The sequence below is a fragment of the Phodopus roborovskii genome, unplaced genomic scaffold (assembly GCF_943737965.1).
Source record: "Phodopus roborovskii unplaced genomic scaffold, PHOROB, whole genome shotgun sequence".
Classification (NCBI taxonomy): Eukaryota; Metazoa; Chordata; class Mammalia; order Rodentia; family Cricetidae; genus Phodopus; species Phodopus roborovskii.
This window is the reverse complement of record NW_026125554.1, coordinates 1,489,654-1,508,397: the sequence shown is the minus strand read 5'-3', so window position 1 is coordinate 1,508,397 and position 18,744 is coordinate 1,489,654. Positions and strand designations below refer to the sequence as shown.

General features: G+C 52.6%; 1 protein-coding gene across 4 annotated transcripts; it reads right to left on the bottom strand.

The window, feature by feature from the left end:
- Window positions 1-3,503: 3,503 nt before the first annotated feature.
- Mbd3 (methyl-CpG binding domain protein 3) lies at window positions 3,504-10,256 on the bottom strand. Of its 4 annotated transcripts, none has more exons than XM_051177380.1 (7): window positions 9,942-10,256; window positions 6,360-6,519; window positions 5,989-6,210; window positions 5,517-5,607; window positions 4,819-4,996; window positions 4,043-4,228; window positions 3,504-3,963 (listed from the first exon to the last, which is right to left on the bottom strand). In XM_051177380.1, the coding sequence occupies exons 1-6, from the start codon at window positions 10,049-10,051 to the stop codon at window positions 4,048-4,050; spliced, it is 942 nt and encodes a 313-aa protein (XP_051033337.1). In that variant the 5' UTR covers window positions 10,052-10,256; the 3' UTR covers window positions 3,504-3,963; window positions 4,043-4,047. The 4 variants fall into 4 exon arrangements, with proteins under 4 accessions (XP_051033337.1, XP_051033338.1, XP_051033340.1 ...); XM_051177381.1 differs by having other exon boundaries at window positions 5,989-6,126; window positions 9,942-10,251; XM_051177383.1 differs by having other exon boundaries at window positions 5,989-6,126; window positions 10,038-10,249.
- Window positions 10,257-18,744: the final 8,488 nt, after the last annotated feature.

The window sequence follows — 18,744 nt, the reverse complement described above, 5'->3', positions numbered from 1 at the left end:
CAGCAGGGGCCCCTGTGTGTTGTGTGTGTCCTGGCCATGGCTTTTGGTTACTTTTACAATCATTTTAGACACAAGTATAGGTTGCAACACTGAGGAGTGTCCTACTCACACCTTCCAGAGTGTTGGGTCTTCTGCCCAGAAGCCACCCTCACTCAAAAGGTCAAGAGCTGGCAGAGTATTGTGGCTCCATACCTTTAAGTGCCAGACCAACCAGGGATATGCAGTTATAGCCTATCTACAAACAACAATTCTGTTAAGAAGTCAAAGCCTGGAGACAGTGGTCCACACCTTTAATCCCAGCATTGGGGAAGCAGAGGCAGGCAGATTTCTGTGAGTTCAAGGTCAGCCTGCTGTACAGAGCAAATTCTAGGACAGCCAGGGCTACACAGAGAAACCCTGCCTTGCTGGGGAGTACTAATTTGTTTTCCTAACACGTGATGTCAAGCCCCTCCCTCCCTGGACTCACCTACAGGCCTTGCCCTTCCCTTTGCAGAAGCTTTGGCAGGTACTCAAAGCCAGAGGCTGTGTTGGGACGTATGAAGTCAATGGGGTCACCTCTGCCCAATCCCAGGTCTTTGAATCTGAGGCTGGTTTGGTGGACTGATGGAGCATAGAAGAAAGTTCTGGGGAGGGAGATATACAGCAGGGAGAGGAGAAAGGGAGAGCCTCTGAAAAGTCAAAGTCACAATTTGTTCTGAGGAATCAATGCAATTCAAGAGATTAGGGAAGAGGGGCTGAGGAGACAACGCAAAGGTGAGGCCCCAAATTCAAGTTACAGCAGTGACCCCAGCACCCGGAAGTGCATCCCTGGGCAGCAGCTCATGCTAAACCCCTCTTTGGGCTCCTATATGCATATGGTGCAAACACATAAAGTCAAGCATGTACACCTAAAATTTTAAAGTTAAACTGGAGAGTTAACGGAGTATGGTGGTGCCCCGCCTTTAGCCCCAGCACTCAGGAGGCAGAGGCAGGTGGATCTATGAATTCAAAGCCAGCCTAGGCTACATAAAGTTGGGGCTGCAGAATGAGAGAGACCCTGTCTCCAAACAAATAGACAAGAATCCCAGGGCTTGGGAGGGAAAGGCAGGTGGATCTCTGTGTCTCCCAATCTGCCTGCTCTAGAGAGTGAGACTATGTCTAGAAATATCACAAGAAAACAAGGGCCTTAACTCACTAGCTTTGTTCTTGCCTAATATGGAGGGAGCCCTGGGTTCCAGTCAGCACCACAGAAATGGGCTGTACTGGTTCAAGGCTGTCATTCCAGTACTCCCAAACCTAGGGTTAGGGGAAGGTGATGTGATGAGGGGGTGTCTGGAGGAACCATGGAAGTGTGGAGGTGAACCCAGGACTAGTCAGCTTACTCACTGGGTGAAGAACTTGGGGGTGTGACATTCCTTGATATGGTGGGAATGCCTGACCCTGAGAGTGATCTGAAGGTACCCAAGGGATGACACCAGAATGTTCCTGACAGATACCTGCTTGCAGGAGCGCACTTGCAAGTGAACACACACACACACACACACACACACACACACACTATGAACAAACTAATAAAGTAAAACACAAAATAAATGGGACACTTCAGGGGCTGTGATGTGTCTCAGTGGTAGGGTACATCCCAGCATGCACTTGGCCCTAGGTTCATTCTCCATCTCCACAATAAGAACTAAATATGGAGGCCAGGAGAGATGATGACTCAGTGGTTAAAGGTTCTGGCTGCTTTCCTAGTAGATGCAGGTTCAATTTCCAGTACCCACCACAGTGGCTTACAACCATCTTAATTCTAGTCATATGGTGGGTGCTGACATACTCTTCTGGCTTCTGTGTGCAGAGCACACACATGTTATTCTTAGAGGCAAAACACCCATACACATGAGTAGATGAAGGCATCTAAAGGCACTTGCTTCCAAACATGACAACTTGCATTCAATACTGGGACCTGTTCCTCAGCCCAATGCTGTGGGGTTAAAGGTGTGTATCCCACTTTGAATACAGATTGGGAGGCAATTTTCGAAACAATGTGGAAGGCAAGGTGGATCCTGGTCATACTGAAGCCAGTATTGGCACACAAGGCTCTGAGCATGTGAGCACTCTTGGCACTTCAAGCTTCACATACTACTAATAAAGCTAAATTTGGAGTCCTTTGACTCATTTGAAAATGACTGCAGGAGTCAGTGTAGATGACCTCTCCCTGGGGGGCAGAATTTAACCCTTGACCAGCATGGTGCCCTGGGTTTCACTAAAATATCTAATTATGTCCATGGAGCTCCAGAATATTCCATCATCACAAGAGGCCATGTCCTCACAAGCCTTTGATGTCCCCACCTCCCAGCACTCCTCACTGTCCCTGCTTTTTCCAGTCCCACTGTGAGCTTTGACTGCATCACCCTGGCATGACATCCTGGCTGTGTGGCATTGCTTTCCTGCTCATGGCCTAGTAATATTCTGGCAAGTGGGTGGCCTCATCCAGGTAAGCCTTTATCTATATTGCCACTATCCTGACTCATGGTAGCCAGTGGACAGAGACATGCCCTGGAGGAGCTGAGCAAGTTTGTAGTGGCTGCAGGACAGCAGGGCACAAGGTCTTGTGGGAGGGTCATGGGATTGTCGGGTAATCTGAGGTCTGTGGGCTGGATGATAAGTATCAGGTAGATTGCAGAAAGATTCAGGGGTTGTGGAGCTGGGAAAGACTACAGGGAGCCCGAGAGCCTTTAGCTTAACTCCTGGCCAGTTTCTTGGGAACTCTCAGCCCAGGCCCAGAACCCTCTGGAGGGGTGCCCACCAGGGGCTGTACACTATCTCTTGGCCTGTTGCGCCCCCAGTGACTTAGAGCCTACACAAGGGGGCAGGTTATGTTGGGCAGGCCATGTAGAAGGCCCTGCGGGGGAACAGTCACCAGGGCAGGCCCAGGTCCTATCTGAAGGATGTAGACCTGCCCAAGGAAAGTGGGTCTTAAAGTGGAGGGGGTAAGAGACAGAGAACAGGGATGGGCATCCCCTCATTAGTAGGGGCAGCAGGGGTGATGGCGGCATCCCAGAGCTGTCCAGACTATTCACAGGTTAGTGGGCTATAGGATGGAGCCTTGGGGAGGCCTCGCCTCACGTCTTCCAGGCATGCTGGGGCCATTGGTCCCTATCCTGGAGAGAACTTACAAACCCTGGGTCCTCTGGAATGGCCACAACGGTCAGCGCTAGAGAGAACCCAACCACAGAATTGTGGCATCTTGCTGGGGGAGGCTGCCCCAGTATGATCCAATGACAGGAAGGGTGGTCCTTATGGTGACAGCAGCCCAGAGGAGATCCCAATGTGACAGAAGTGACACAGGGCGACCAGGCGCAGTCACTGGGCTCTGTAGAACCGCTCAAGTGTCTGATGGGTGACACTGGTAGAAGCTGGGGTGAAGTGGGGTGTCCCACAACCTGGGCAGCAGGCACTGTGGGTTCACCAAGCACCCTCAGAACTGTGGCTTACACACAACAGTGAGAAGTCAGAGGCCTGAAAAGTTCCTACCATTGGTTTATTGAAGGAAGTGAGTTCTTGGCTGGCTGCTGGCCCTCAGCTCAAGGAGGCTGGGCGACCCTGAGACCCTGGCCCATGACACTGAGAGGCGGGAACAGCCAGGTGTGTTTCCAGAACATTCTTCCAGTGCCAGACAAAGCTTGTAGCTCCCTGGTGATGAGCAGGGCCTCTTCCTATGGTGAGGAGTCAGGAAGGCCACCTTCCAGCCAGGCCCTCTGACCTTCAGCTTTCAGTGTGGGGCTTCTTGCAGGGAGTGCAGGAGCAAATGAGTCTAAGGCCCACAGGGCTCTCTACACTGAGACCCAGGAGCTAGAGAAGGTGTCCTGGGAAGAAGATGGAGGCCTGCCTCCTGCTGGTCTGGCCGCCACCTGGTCCAGGCAAGGCTGAGGGAAGTCTGCAGGTGGCCATGCAAGGCAGAGTACAACCCAGCCTTGGGCAGGGCATCTGGAAAAGGCACAAGGGAAGCCATTAGCAGCCTGACTAGGAGATGAGGCCAACACCTGGTCACCCTGGCCTGCAGCACCTGTGCTAGACACGCTCAGATTCCGGCTCATCATCTTCCTCATCCTCATCCTCATCGTCCTCAGTGCAAGCCTTGTTCAGTGGCACCTCCCCATCACGGGCCAGCTCCTCCACGTGTGCCAGCATGTCCGCCATCAGCGCCTCCTCTAGGCGCTTGCGCACCTGCTGCACCAGCTCCTCCTGCTTCCTGGGAAGACATACTCTGACAGGGCACACAGGCTGGGGACTGGTCACCTCACAGCCTCAAGAACTCACTGATCAGTCCACAAGCACGCCACCACAATCCCTTCCAGGAACTCCACAGAGTTCCCCATCAGCTTGAGTGACCACTGGCCCCATAACATTTTCAACTACTCATGCCCAAGCTACGTAGAAGCCAGAGCCTACAGCTAACTCCAGGTCCACGTCCACCCTAGATTCTGGGCCCTGCTCTTGTCGCTATCTAATCCAGGCCAGCCCCTCTGAGCCAGGGCTTCTTGCTCTGGAGCCTTGTCTCAGGTGCTCAGCCCTGGTCCACACTAAAACGCAGAGCCATGTCAAGTCCTCTACTTCCCTGGCCATTCCCAGCCTGGACCCTTCCTCAGATCCAGCCCCACTCAGTTTCTCTTAGTTTCCCAATTCTCCAAGGTCCATGGTAGTCATGGTTACTGAACCAAGACTGCACTTCACTGTCTTACCCATGCCACACCAGACCCGAGCCCTCAGGAATCTGAGAAACCAGGTAGTTGCTGGCTTGCCCTGCATCCCTGTGGAGATAGGGGTGGGGCCACCAGTTACCTAATGTCGTCGTCAGTCACCATGAAGGCTTTGCACAGTGGCTGGGCAGTGTTTAGCCACACGCCAGGATTCTTTTCCACAGCTGCAGACAGCTGGCCGGTGATGGGCAGGGTGCTGGTGTGCAGTGCACTGGCGATAGCTGACAGCAGCGTCTCATCTGTACAGCCTGGACCCACCCCTGTGGAAGAATGGCAGTGTGGGCAGGATCACAGGAATGGCATAGGTTCTTCCACTTCCGTGGGCCTAGAGTTCCACCTGGGAAGCCATGACCTCATCCCAGGCCAGTCTCTGTCAAAAGAGCCAATCCAGAGGCCCCACCAAAGCCTGGAGTGGTGGCACTCTCCTATAAGCCCAGGCAAAGGCGGAAGATGGGAAGATGGGCGTATGTGTGAGCTGAGGCCTGCCAGGGCTTCACAGTAGAATCTGGAGGGAGGGCTGGCATACGAGTGCTCACTACGTTTCCCAGTGACCACGAGAGAGGGCTCAAAACTGTGTGAACTCGAGTTGCATGGGGCCTATGCTCTCTGGCCTTCACTGACACCAGGACGCATGCAGTACACATAAACACGCACAGGCAGGCGCGCACGCGCACACACACAAATCAATATATCTTAAAAAAAAATAAAAAAGAGTCCTTACCAGGGCACCCACCCACTTCATCTAAATCTAGAGGGCTGCTGCTACCCGCCCCAGCTCACCCTGCAGGCCCTTGGGCAGGTCCATGGTTCTGACAAGCTCCTCTGCGATGTCAAAGGCACTCAAGCCACTCAGCTTCTTCTCCCAGAACAGCTTTAGGGCAAGAGAAGCAAAGTTACAGGAAGCAGAGATGGGAGGGGCCCTGGGGGTGTTTACAAACAGGCCTGAAAAACACAAAGGAGCCTGGGGTTTTGTTATGTTGATTTCTTCTTTTTCTTAAAAGTCTAGGTTTCTTGCTAAGCCTACTAAAATCTACTGCCTCAGACTCCTCTAAGTGCTGGACAAAGGGCATGGGCCATGAAGCTTGGCCTGCCCTTCTAAGAAGTAAATGCTTTCCAAGCAAAGATATAGAAGCTGGAGCAGGAGGCTTGCGTATCTCACCCAAGGCACTGGCTCCTTTCACCCTTAAAGAGCGAGCTTTTGTACTAAACCAAGAGGCCGCCTAGAAACCGCGGGGGATAGGGTGGGGCTCACCTGCCTCGGCTGGTCCACTGCCTTCTGCGGGTCACTCTTGACCTTGTTGCTGGGGTGGTTGGTGATCTTGGTCACCGGTTGCTTGAAGATGGATGCGGTCTGCCGTACAGGCAGTGCAGTGTTCAGGTCAGGTTTGCCCTGGGGGGAGAAGACTCTGCAGCGGGCCGCTCCGACCGGGGTCCATGGAGGGTTGGAGGGGCCAGGGAGGCGTTTAGCCAGAGCCTGAATGGTGTTGGGTGGGCGATCAGGCGGGCAGATCTCACACCCACCAAACCAAATGCGCGCCATGCTTTTGCCAGCAGATACTGACTCGATGGCGATGGTGGCTAATCCAGAGGGCCCGCCCCCTACCCTGACGTCACAACCCTCACCTTGACCTGGTTGGAGGAGTCATAGCGCACGCGCTGGCGGCTCTTATTCATCTTGTTCATCAGCATTTTGCCAGTGCGGAAATCGAAGGTGCTGAGGTCCATGGAGCCGCCCAGGTAACGTGCCAGCTGTGGCTTGCTGCGGAATTTCTTGCCGCTGGGGCTGCGGGCGGGAGGCTGGTCAGCCCGAGCAGGACACACCCCTACCCACCACGCCTCAGGGTTTCATAAGGTCATAAGTAAGCGGGAAGAACAGGCCTAAGGAGCTGGGCGTTGGGCTAGTACTTCTGGGAAGCCCAAAGGGACCTGTACCCCTCTGATGCCTGGGCCGGAAGCCAGTCCCTTGTTCTCCAGGGATTACCTATTTGTAGGGCTACAGGGCTGTATTCATTTATTTTAGGGGGCAGGTCTCAAAACTCACTATGTAGCCAAGAATTCCTAATTCTGCTGCTTCCAGCTCCTGAGTGGCCATTGCCCGGATTCAAGTGTTGCTGAAGATAGGATCCATGGCTTCAGGGGCAGCTAGACCAACGCTCATCAACTGTGTAAGCCCCGGTTTTGTTTTTTGTTTTGATTTTTGAGAAAGGGTCTCATGTACTTCAGGCTAGACTTGAACTTGCCATATAGTCAATGCTGCCTTCAACTCCCAAGTGTGGGATGGCATGTTCTCTTTTTTTTTCAAGACAGGGTTTCTCCAATGTAGCCCTGGCTGTACTGGAACTTGCTTTGTAGGCCAGGCTGGCCTTGAACTCGAAGAAATCCACCTGCCTCTGCTTCCTGAGTGCTGGGATTAAAGGCGTGTACCACCACAGCCTGGTCCTGCATGTTCTCTTGAGCTCATGTATATAGGATAGTCTAAATTCCAGGTCTTCTGGAGACTGGATCATACCCAAACCTGTGCTGGACACTCAGAGCCCAAAGGGTGGGGGCAGCCTTTGTGGTCCTAGATGGACAGTCAGCTCCTCCACATAGTGGAGTATTATTCAGCAATGGAAAGGAGCAAAGCTCTGATGTAGAATATGGAGGAGCCCTGAGGATGTTGTCCTTAGGAAGCCATTAAAGGCTACACCATGTGGGGAACCCAATAGATAGGAATGTTCCAGAATAAGTAGATTTGTCAGGGCTGGAGTGCAATGTTCTGGGGTTGGTTTTATAGTTGCAGTCATTGTTATCAGTAAAGTCAGAAATGATGACAGGCTGGGTGTGGCTCAGTGGTGAGCTAGCACTGGCTAGCTCGGGTTCCATCCCAGTTTCAGCCCGAAAGGGACAGTGTCTGGCTCACGGTACATCTCACTGGCAATCACTGTCACTCTTTGTAGCTGAGATTGGTGTTGTCTGCTGAGAGCCTCTTGCATGGGACTGTCCTGCATAGACAGACAATGATGCCCCAGACATGCACAGGATCTTACCGTGCCCTCAGAATCCACTCTGCCAGAAAGGAAGAGTCCCCGATATGAGGACCACACAGAAAACAGCTGGCCAATGGCTTGGTATGTCTCTGGTCTAGAATGAGGCACCCCACACTGCTTGCCAGGACTGGGATCCAAAAAGCACCGGGCTGCCACTAAGCCTACATGCTATCCCAGGCTTTAGCTGTGTGGACCCCAGCCAGGCCCAAGACTGACCGGCAGCACTTAGGGGGTGGGAGGGAGCATTGGGTAGTATAAGGCAACAGCAGACTATAGCTAAGGTGACTGACATCACGGTCCTCCCATTTCCACTTTCTGAGTGCCGTCATGACAGACACAGTGCAACCTGTTTGATTTTTTTGTTTTTGCTGCTGGGGATGAACCTGGGGCTGACTGCATGCTAGGCAAGCACTCTGCTCACAGAGCTCCATCCAGCCTTAGCCCCTAGCTCATTTTAAATGATAAATATTCTGGAATCCAATTTGATATTTGCCCACCTGTCTGAACATGCTAAAAGCCCACTGCCTCTTAAGTGGTTCTGGAATACAGGTTGGATCTCAACAAAGCTATATTAATTAAAAAAACAAACAAAATAACACCTCTCTGAAGAAGGAGGGTCCCCAAGTGATCAGGCCAGCCTGGGCTACACAGCAAGACCCTGCCTCAAAAAAATAAAACAATGGTTGTTGGCAGCTTTGTGTGTAGCAAACCCTGCAGGGCCCTGTTGAAACACTACGTCAACAGAGAAGTCTACCTGACAGCTTACCAGGTAAGTTGTAATGAACCCACAGAGCAGGGTAGCTCCAACTTCACAAACTGCCTGGACAGGGTCCCCAGGCCTAACAGTTAATGGTGTCAGGCTACGTGTATGGGAGGGTCCTCAAGTGAGGACCTTAACACCAGAGTCCTTTTGACAGTGACAGGGTGGCATGAACAAATGAGTTGGGTGGCATTTGTAGCTATCCTGTGCAAACATAGAAGTTTGGGGACAAGACAAGTGGGATAACTACAGTCTGGGGACGGCGTGGCTCTGGACAACTCCCAAAGGAGGAGGGCACTGTCTGGGCCACAGTCCCCACCAGGCACCAGGTGTTTTCAGCACTCCATGCTTTAGACAGAGGTGGAGACAGTTCTGCTCTCTAGTGGCAGGTCCAGGTCCAGGCACCAGCCAAGGCAGGCAAGTCAGGGAGAAGGGGGTTGTGACCCAGAAAAAACCTCAGACCTTTAGGAACCAACAGCCTGCCATTCTTTTTATCCTAAAGGGAGCCTGAGTAGGTACTAGCCTCCAACTTTATCTAGTACTCAAACCCATGACTCCACAAGACCAAACGGCCTGCCAGATATCCGCACAAAGTACCCATGCAATGCTGACTGCAACGAGGAAGGGCAACTATAATCAGCTCAAGATGTGTAGCAGGGCACTGGCCTAGCATGCACTAGGCCCGGGGTTCAATGCCCAACACAGGGGTTAAAAAAGGCGAGGGAAGACAATAGCAGATGGTGGCTGCCCGGCTGCAATTTGGACAGCCCTGCCACAGGTGTCGCAAGCCAGCCTCCTTGGACACAAAAGCAACAAAGCCTCAATGTTTACAATGCTTAGAAGCTGCTGTGGCAGATGTCACTTCTGGGGGGCAAAAGCTTTAGAAGAACCACAAAAATGGGGGCATTTTGGAAAAGAGCCAGAAATACGTAGCTGAGGGTATCAAGCCACCTGGGTAAGTTCGCCCTGCTCCCCGGAAGCCCCGTATGGTCACCACGAGATTCCCAAGAGGGTCAATGGGTCAGTCCAGCCCCCCCCCCCCCGCTTCCCAGCGGCGTCTGGCGAAGGCCGGGAGCCCCTCGCCGGCGTGCACGGTCCCTGACTCCGCAGAGAACAAAAGCTCGCGCCACAGGCAGCACCAAGCCACGAGGCTGGTGTAGCAGGCAATGCGCACGCGCGCTGAGTGACAGTCGCGCTGAACGGTGCGGACAAGCTCTGAGCTGGGTCGGACGCACGCGCACTGGGCGACGAGCCGAGGCCGACGCGTGCGCATTGGCCACAGCTAGCACGTAGGACGCACGCTCGGACGCACGTCGCCAGGCCCAGACTGCGGCCCGCAGTGGGGGCGCCCAGGCCGCCGCAGAGGCCGCTGGGAGGCGCCCGTTGGGGCCCTGCGCGGCCGGCGCTCTCATTCACCTATAGTAAAAGACATCCCTGTGGCCGGCCGACAGCCCCGACCTCCTGGGCACTTCTTCCCTTTCCCAGCCCTGCGGGAGCGCCGGGCACTCCCACCTCTTCCGCTCCATTGCGCCCCGGCTCTCCGCCCGCCTCCGGGCCCGCCGCCGCCGCTGCCGCCGCCGCCACTCGCGACCCCCCGATCGTCGCCGTCTCGGTTCCCTCCGCCGCCACCGCCACTCGCCGCGGCTGTTCCGACCCACGGGCCTCCGCCCTCCGCCCCCAGCCGGGCGCGCGCCGGCTTTGCCACCCGCTCGGCCCCCTCCCCGTGCTTCACAGCCCCCGCTAGGGGGGCCGCTCCGCCCACCCGCCCGCGCGTGGAGCCTGTCTGCGCAGTCGCGGCGTTGGCTCCGCCCCTCCCAGCTCGTAGGACTTGTCTGAAGGCGGTCGGGCTCTCTGCGCAGCCGCAGCCTCGGTCCCGCCCCCACTCGCTCTCAAGACCGGCCTCGCTGAGGTAAGGGCAATCGGATCACTCTGCGCTCTTCGGCTCAGAAGTACCTTGCGGGCTCCGCCCAGTCTCATTAGCAGGACACACCCATCGCTGTGAGACCAATCAGAGTGCTCAAGATGTCGTCTTTACTTGTATAGCCCGCCCAGAGACTGGGGCGACCAATCAACGTGATGGGGACGGCACAGCGACCGCGCTTGCGCTCGGGGACTCCAACCAAATTGGGTCCTGCACCTGGTCCCTACCACGGTGGAATTGTTTCCACCGGGAGGCGTTTCTGTCTTAGGGTCGCGCTCTGTTGCACCTGCGCAGTGTGCGTTTGCCAGGAACTCCTAGGGTATGACAGTAACCAGGTACAGCTCCAATTCAATTCCGCTTACCTCTGCGTCTCGTGCTAGTCTCGAATTCGCGGCAGTTCTCCTGCCTCAGCCCCGACACTGCTGGAGGGACAGGTGTGCCCCATCACACCCGGCTTCACCCAAAACTTTTAAAAGTTTATTCTTAGCCGGGCAATGGCGGCACATGTCTTTAATGCCAGCACTTGGGGAGGGGGTGAGAAACAGGCAAATATCTGCGAGTCCAAGGCCAACCTGGTCTACAGGCTAGCCAGGGCTACACAGAGAAGTCCCGTCTTGGAAAAATAATAAAGAGAATTGTATTTTTTCCTATCCAGAACCATCTAATTTTCCAGGTAGGGTCTCTCAACGTGTAACTCACCGTTTTGCCTAGACTGGGTGCCAGGGAGGTTCCCAGCATCGGGGTTACAGGCTAAAGCCCTGCTGGACTTTGCTGTGGATGCTGAAGAGGTTCATGTTCTCATGTTTGCTTGGTAGTAGGTTACTGAACGGTACCCCTTCCATTTTTCTAAACTAATAAGGGGACTCACTTAGCCTACCTAGGGTGTTCCCGACCTTGCTTCATAGCTGGGGATGGATGACCTTGTGCTGACCTTTCTGCCTACCCGCACAGTGCTGGAATCGACAGAGCCTTGTACATGCTGAGGGGCTACATCCCAAGTCTGTCCTGTAGACCTGCAGTTTTCCTGATTCACTTCCTGCCTGAACAGGTCCCAGAGGTTGAACTCCAGTGGTCAAGTCTGATGGAATCACACCCCAGCCTCCCTTTTAGCCTAGTTTAGGACAGGCTATGTTCTGCAGCCGAGGCTGTCAATTTCCCCATTCTTCCTCAGCCTTCCAAGTCGTATCTTGAAGTCCCCGAAGTCAAAAGCATCACTGAATCACTCCAGCTAGCCTAACTTTCCAATCCCCCTCCTGCAGTAGCTGGAATGACAGGCCTGCACTACCAGGCCTAGGATTTCTTTTTATTAAAGATCTATATGAGTATTTTGTCTGCATGTCTGTCTGTGCACCAGGTGTGTATGTGGTGCTCATTAAGGCCAGGAGAGGGTACGGGATTCCCTGAGACTGGAACCCTATCTAGGTACTGAGACTAGAACTTGGTCCTCTACAAGGACGAGGGCTCTTTACTATGGAGCCATCTCCATAGTCACCTCTCCCCTCCCCCACTCTTGAGACCAGGTCTCATGTAGCTCAGGGTGGCTTGTCCAGGCTGACTCTGAACTCTTGATCCTCTTGTGAGACAAAGTCACTGCATATCCTACTGTCTGAACTTACAGAAATCTGGCAGCAGCAGATAGTAAAGTACTTAGATAAAAACGTATACCACTGTGCCAGGACAGATGGCAGCTTTTCTTTTTACCAGAACCACTTTCTAGGGCTGTGTCTGTAGCTCACTTGGTCGAACTCTCACTTTCTAGACAGGGAGCCCTGGGGGAGGGGGCACTCTCAACCCTGTAAGCAAGCATGGCAGCACATACCTGTCATCCCGGGGGGGGGGGAGGGCAGTGGGTAAGGAGTTTAAGGTCAGCCTTGCTTACATACTGAGTTTGAGGCCAGCCTGGGCTACAGAGCTAGTTCCCGGACAACCTCTAAAGCCACAGAGAAACCCTGTCTCAAAAAAAAAAAAAAAAAAAAAAAAAAAAAAAAGAATTTCGGCCTGCTGTTGAAGATTCTTGCAGATGTCCAAATATTGGCTGCTGAAAGGGGCCCTGAGGTGGGGAAGCCTTAAGGATGAGTAGCAGAGAGCCAGGTGGAGAGCATGAGGAGACCCAGGTGTCAGAGGTGTGAGAACAAGGTTTAATGCTACACCCATCAATAAGGCAGCCCAAGTAAGTGTCCATCGTTTCAGAGGCTCCCCGGGAGGATGCAAGCTTCCGCAGTGTCTGGCTTCCTCAGTATTCTTCACTAGGCTAAGCATTTTCCGAGGCAGCAGGCTGTGACACCTGAGGGAGAGCACAACACAGCTCAGTACACAAGGAGCCAGCCCAGGGGCCCCTAGCTCTGTGAATGATGTCAAAAGTGTTACTACAGGTCCTTGTCTGTAGTAAGATGGGGACCAACAGGGATGTGCCTACCACAGAAACATGATGATGTGAGTTCCATTTCCAACAGACATGCAAAACCAAAACCAAAAAGAGACCTCTTTGGTTGGCACTGGAGATGGTTCAGCAGTGAAGCATGGCTGCTCTTGCAGAGGACCTGGTTTAGTTCCCAGCAGTGCACCTGCTCATAACCACCAGTGACTCCAGGTCCAAGGGTTCTTGTGCCCTCTTCTGGACTCTGTGGGCACTGCAGGTGTGTGTGTAGAAGGGCTAGAGAGATGGCCCAGTAAGAGGCTGCTGTGTAAGAATGAGGAACTGAGCTCAAATCTCTGATACCACAGAAGAGCCAGAGACTGCTCTGCATGCCTGTAGTCCCAGTACTCGGGAAGAGGTGGCAAGACAAACATCCCACCAAGTCACTGGCCTGCCAAATAATCTAACCAAAGGGACAGACTTCAGGTTCAGTGAGAGACCTTGTTCAAGGCAATAAAATGGAGACAGATAGGGGAAGTCATCATCTCAGTCCCTCCAACCTGTACACACACACACACACACACACACACACACACACGCGCGCGCGCGCTCGACAGGGCATGACTGGTCTACATAGGATTGTCTTGTGGACAGCAAGCTATCAACAAAAGCAAAATAACCAGTTTGGTGTGGTTTGATGAAGATACAGTATTGCCCACTCTCAGCACACCCTAAGAGCCCTGGGGCATGGGACAGTCTTAACTCTCCCATCTGTACAATGGGTGTCTGCATCCCACCAGACTCAGGCACCAGCTCTGTGAGCTAGGCCTAGCCAGTCTATCAGCTGAGGGTGTGTCCAGGACACAAAATCCTGGGTTTCCGGAAGATACAAGGTATCCCCCATTCTGCCTCCAGGTCACAGAAATCTCAACCCACAGCATTTAGGTCCAACACTCAAGACTCACCGGAGATCCTATGTGTGGCGGGTGTTTGCCTAATCATCCTTCTTAAACTTGCCATTGATGTAAGGCACCCAATCCAGGATCAGCCGCCAGTCTGTGGCCCACACCACCCCTACGGCGCCCACAGCACCCCACATGCTGGCCGTGGGGATCCTGGCGGGGACAGAGGCAGTTAGACATTGACCTAGCTTTTGAGAACCTTCTCCCATGACACACCATTAATGTCAATCAAGGACCCTCCCAGTGCCTGACTGAAAGGAACTTGCAAAGCTGAGGCAGGAAGGCTGCTTTGAATTCAAAACCAGCCTGAGAGGCTGGATCTAAGGGTACACACCTTTAATCCTGGGCCTTAGGAGGCAGAGGCAGGCAGATCTCTGATTTTGTGACCAGCCTGGTCTACAGAGTGAGTTCCAGGACAACCAGAGCTATTTCACAGAGAAACCCTGTCTCGAAAAAGACAGACAGACACAAGAACTGGGTGGCCATGAAACCTTTGTATGGGGTAACTTGGGACTAGTTCATCATAAGACCTTTCCCTTTTGGGCAACAGGCCCAGGCTGCTGGGAGTCCAGTTCACACACTGGTCCAGTTGGTTATGCCACTGCGACCATGTAAAGTTTGAAGAGAGCCTGTGAACCTCACTATGCAGATCACCAAGATAACAGCCACTCAGCTACACTGCTAGAAACTCCCCTCCCCTGTCCTCTACCAAGACACCAGGGTCACCTCCAAAATTCAAATACAAATAGCACCTCCTGCAGGTGTGCCCCAACACCTGGCCTCCCAACAGGTGTAGCAGTCACAAAACCTACACTGCCACCCACCAAGGTCACCAATGCCAACAGACTACTACCCTGTGGGGGTCAGGCATGGTGTAGCTATAGGCATTAATGCATTTATTATCTATCTAACAATCATCTATCCATGCATCTGTCAATCAATCAATCTATCATCTATTTATTGAGACAGGGCTCCATGTACCACCACCCTCTGGCTTGGAATTCACTATGTATCAGAGGATAGCCATGAATTCCTGGTTCTCCTGCCTGCGTATCCCCAATGCTATGCTGGTACTGGGGATGGCCCGTGAGACCTCAAAATTGTGTGAGGTATTGGAAGGGTGACTTTGAGACTGTAGTATTAATTTGATAACTTTTATAATATACACACTTTGTTGTGTGTTGAGATGGGATCTCTTATATCCAAAGCTGGCCTTGAATTCCTAATCCTCCTGCCTCCATCTCCTAAGTGCTGGGTCTGTACAACAATGCCAGGCACCTGTGCAGTATAAGTACTGGGTATTGGAACAGAGCCTTATGCATGCTGAATGAGCCACAGCTGTAGATTCAACACTTCTGATTGACAACTGTTTTAGAGGGCTGGGGGTGTCACTCAGTATGAGCTTGACAAAAGTCTTATGATACTGAATCTCATTCCCATTGTTGCAAAAAAGGCAAAAATTAAATTAAAAAAGTTTAAAGCTGGGAGGTGGGAACGGGAGAGATGGCTCAGTGGTTGGGAGTGCTCACTGCTGTTACAGAAGACCCATGTCTCCAGATACAAGGGATCCAACCCCTTCTGGACCCTTCGGGGACCTGCACTCACATGCACACAAACTCACACATACACATGTGAATGGAAACAAACCAAAACTTAAAAATGATCAAAAGAGGCTGGAGACATGGCTCCAGGATCCAGGTTCGATTCCCAGCACCCACATGGTGCTCACAGCCATCTCTAGTTCTGGGTCCAAGGGATCCGATGCCCTCTTCTCGCTCACTCACTACCAGGCTACACGGCACATAGATATGCATACAAACAGAACACTCAAGTAACTGTAGGTGACTGTGATTTCAGTCTTCAAGGAGTGTGAGACAAGGAGGATTGCTGGGAGTTCGAGGCCAACTTGATTTACAGAAACTGTTTAAAAGAATAAAAAAGATAAAATCAGAGTCGAAGTCTACAAGGTACTATAGGCTGAAAGTTGGAATCGTGAGCCTTGGGAGCCCAGGGCACCCACCCGTACCACACAGGGATCCTCTGGTCAGGCTGGGGGAAACTGAGGCTCCGAGCAGCTCAGACTGATCTCGAATACTCCAGACTCAGTTTCCCCCTCTGTATCCAGGGCACACGGGTGGGATGATAGGCGGCCTTCTCACCAGTTCTTGGCCAATTCCCGGTAACGCGGGCCCAGAAACCTGCTCAGCATTGCTGCAGGGTCTCAACACTTCAGGTCACCCTGTTCCCGCTGCCTTGGAGCACTGCGCATGTGCGGACCAACAGCGCATGTGCAAAGGGAAACGCTTCCGGCGGATTCCGAAAATTTTGACGTATACTTCCGGGGAGGGCCGACGGACGTTGCTAGACCCCGCCTCTGTTTTCAGGGAGTCCAGAGGCTGGGTGCTCAGAGGCTCTGAGCCTGAGCTATTAGTACATCCTGCGCTGTAGCCATGCGGCCTGAGGCTTCCGGCCCTGAGTACTAATTTGATAACTTTAATAATACACACCAGTGGTGCCTTACACCTTTAATCCGTGCACTCGGGAGACAGAGGAACGACAATCTCTGTGAGTTCGAGGCCAGCCTGGCCTACAGATTTCCAGGACAGCCAGGGCTACACAGAGAACACAGATAAACTCTGCTAAAACAAAACAAAACTGACACTTGGTTGTTTTTGAGATGGTGGTCTCCTATATCCAGGGGAGGCGTTGAATTCCTCATCCTCCTGCGCACCTCCTAAGTGCTGGGCTGCACCAGCAGGCCTGGTGTAGGGCCTTGAGCAGGCTAGACTAGAGCACGCTACCCACTGAGCCACAGCCCTGCCCTTGATCAAGAGAAATTAGAGGGAACAGGCTATACAGGCAAGGAACTCCAGAGGCCTGGAGGGGGAAAGCTTGGACCAGGGGTTGTCCCCACTCACCTTGGGTTCCCTTGGTTGGCACACAGGCCTCATTGGTCACACTTTCTGCTAAAGCCCATCGTGTCTGAACTCCCACAACAAGCACATTGAAACTTCTCAGTAAACTCCCTGACCATACCCCAGACTGGCAGAAAGGTGTGAACACCCTCAAATACATATTCCTCAGGAATCGTTCAGGGCTCTCCCACCAAGATGGAGGGACACAAAAGCCCATAGGAAGGTTCATCCTTTGTCCATTGGGCCCCACTTTTAAAGTGTCTAGTGGATAGCGACTGGCATGTGGGTACCTGAGGCTCTCCCTGGGGACTGTTCTGCCACAGTACTGGGATCTCAGGAGTGAGCCTTGCTACAGCTACAATTTTAATCCCAGATCTAGGAAGGCAGGCACAGGAGGCAAAGGCTCAATGCTGAACTACTCTGGCCTAATAAGTTTCAGGTACAAAGAAGGGAGCCAGGCAGTGGTGGCACATGCCTTTAACCCAGCACTTGGGAGACAGGAGGTGGTTCTTTGAGTTCAAGGCCAGCCTGGTCTACAGTTTCAGGACAGGCTCCAAAGCTACAGAGAAATCCTGTCTTGAAAAACATAAACTAAAAAGAAAACACCGGATGCTCTTGAAGAGGAACTGGGTTTGGTTCCCAGCACCCATATGGCTGCTCACAACTACTTGTAACTCCAATTCTGGAGTATATGACACCCTCTTTTGGCTGTCAGTCTGCACACACATGATGCACACATACATATACAAGCAAAATACCCATACATTTAAAATAAAAAAGTTGGGAGCTGGGCGTTAGTGGTGCACACCTTTAATCCCAGCACTTGGGAGCCAGAGGCAGGTGAATCTCTATGAGTTCCAGGCCAGCCTGGCATACAGAGTGAGTTCTGGTACAGGCTCCAAAGCTGCTACACAGAGAAACCCTGTCTTTAAAAAAAAAAAAAAAAAAAAAAAAAAAAAAAAGTTGGTGCCATGTTTTAACCCTAGCACTTGGGAGCCTGGCACATCTAGAACATCTGGAGATGAGTTCCAAGGACCAGGAACCAGGCCAAGTAGACATACAGGGCAACTTGAGAGGGAAGGGAAAGGGGGATGTAGAGGGAGAGATACCAACCAACCAGCTTGGTCTACAGAGTGAATTCCAGGATAGCCAGGGCTGTTACAGAGAAACCAGGTTCAAAAATAAGCACACACACACCCCCTCCAAACTAAACCCAATATGGTGGAGGGGCTCAGTGGTAAGGTGCCTGCTGGGCAGGCATGGGAACTTGACTTTTGATACCTGGCACCTATGTAAATGGATCCAGTGACAGCCCTCTACTCGAGCTCAGGGGGGGCTGGTATACAGGTGGTCCCGAATCCAGGGCTTTGTGCACATATATAAGTTTAACACTCTACAACTGAATTACAAACTCAATCCACCCTCCATGCTTTTGTAACTGGGCAGCAGTGTACCGAGGGTCTGAGGACAGGTGGATTGCTTCTGGATACCCCAGCAGATGGGGAACCTGGATGAGCCCACATTGCCTGCCAGTCTACCTTGAGAACTGGCCAAGGAAGCAGGAATGTGGCAGGGTAGTCTTGTGCTCCTCCAATCCAGCTATTCCTCTCGCAGACTTCCAGAGGTGCTGACTCCCCCGCTAAAGGTGTGAATGTCTGCCATAGTGTTACTGTTACCAGTCGTCCCCCCCCAGATCTCCCTCCTGGAGATTTGTGGGGTTTCCTAAGGGAGAGTAGTTTGTAGGGATGGAGGTCATCATGGAGCAGGTATGAACAGTGCTGTATGTAGGAGGATCTTTGATGGTCCCACCAATATCCTTCCCAGAAGCCAGGATACGAAGAATGGCGCCACCAGGATCTGAAAAATGGGAGGGGACCAAAGCCTGCACCATTTACTGAGGAGCCAGCTGCAGCCATGTGTGTGGTAGCTAAGTTACTGTTCGCTTTACATCTGGAAGTAACCAAAGCAGCTGGGCACACCTGTGGGGCCTCTCCTGACTGGACCCTACATTCTGGTAGCAGCCCACATATAATAGCATAGGAGGAAGCATTAGCTCTTTGCCTGC

Bases quoted from the DNA above. Each gene is read 5' to 3' on its own strand.
- Mbd3 (XM_051177380.1), bottom strand. From the start codon at position 10,051: ATGGAGCGGAAGAGGTGGGAGTGCCCGGCGCTCCCGCAGGGCTGGGAA. The intron at 6,520-9,941 runs GTGAATGAGAGC...TCCCGCCCGCAG, and splicing joins AGGGATGTCTTTTACTATAG to CCCCAGCGGCAAGAAATTCC. The intron at 4,229-4,818 runs GTAACTGGTGGC...ATGTCTTCCCAG, and splicing joins GTGACTGACGACGACATTAG to GAAGCAGGAGGAGCTGGTGC.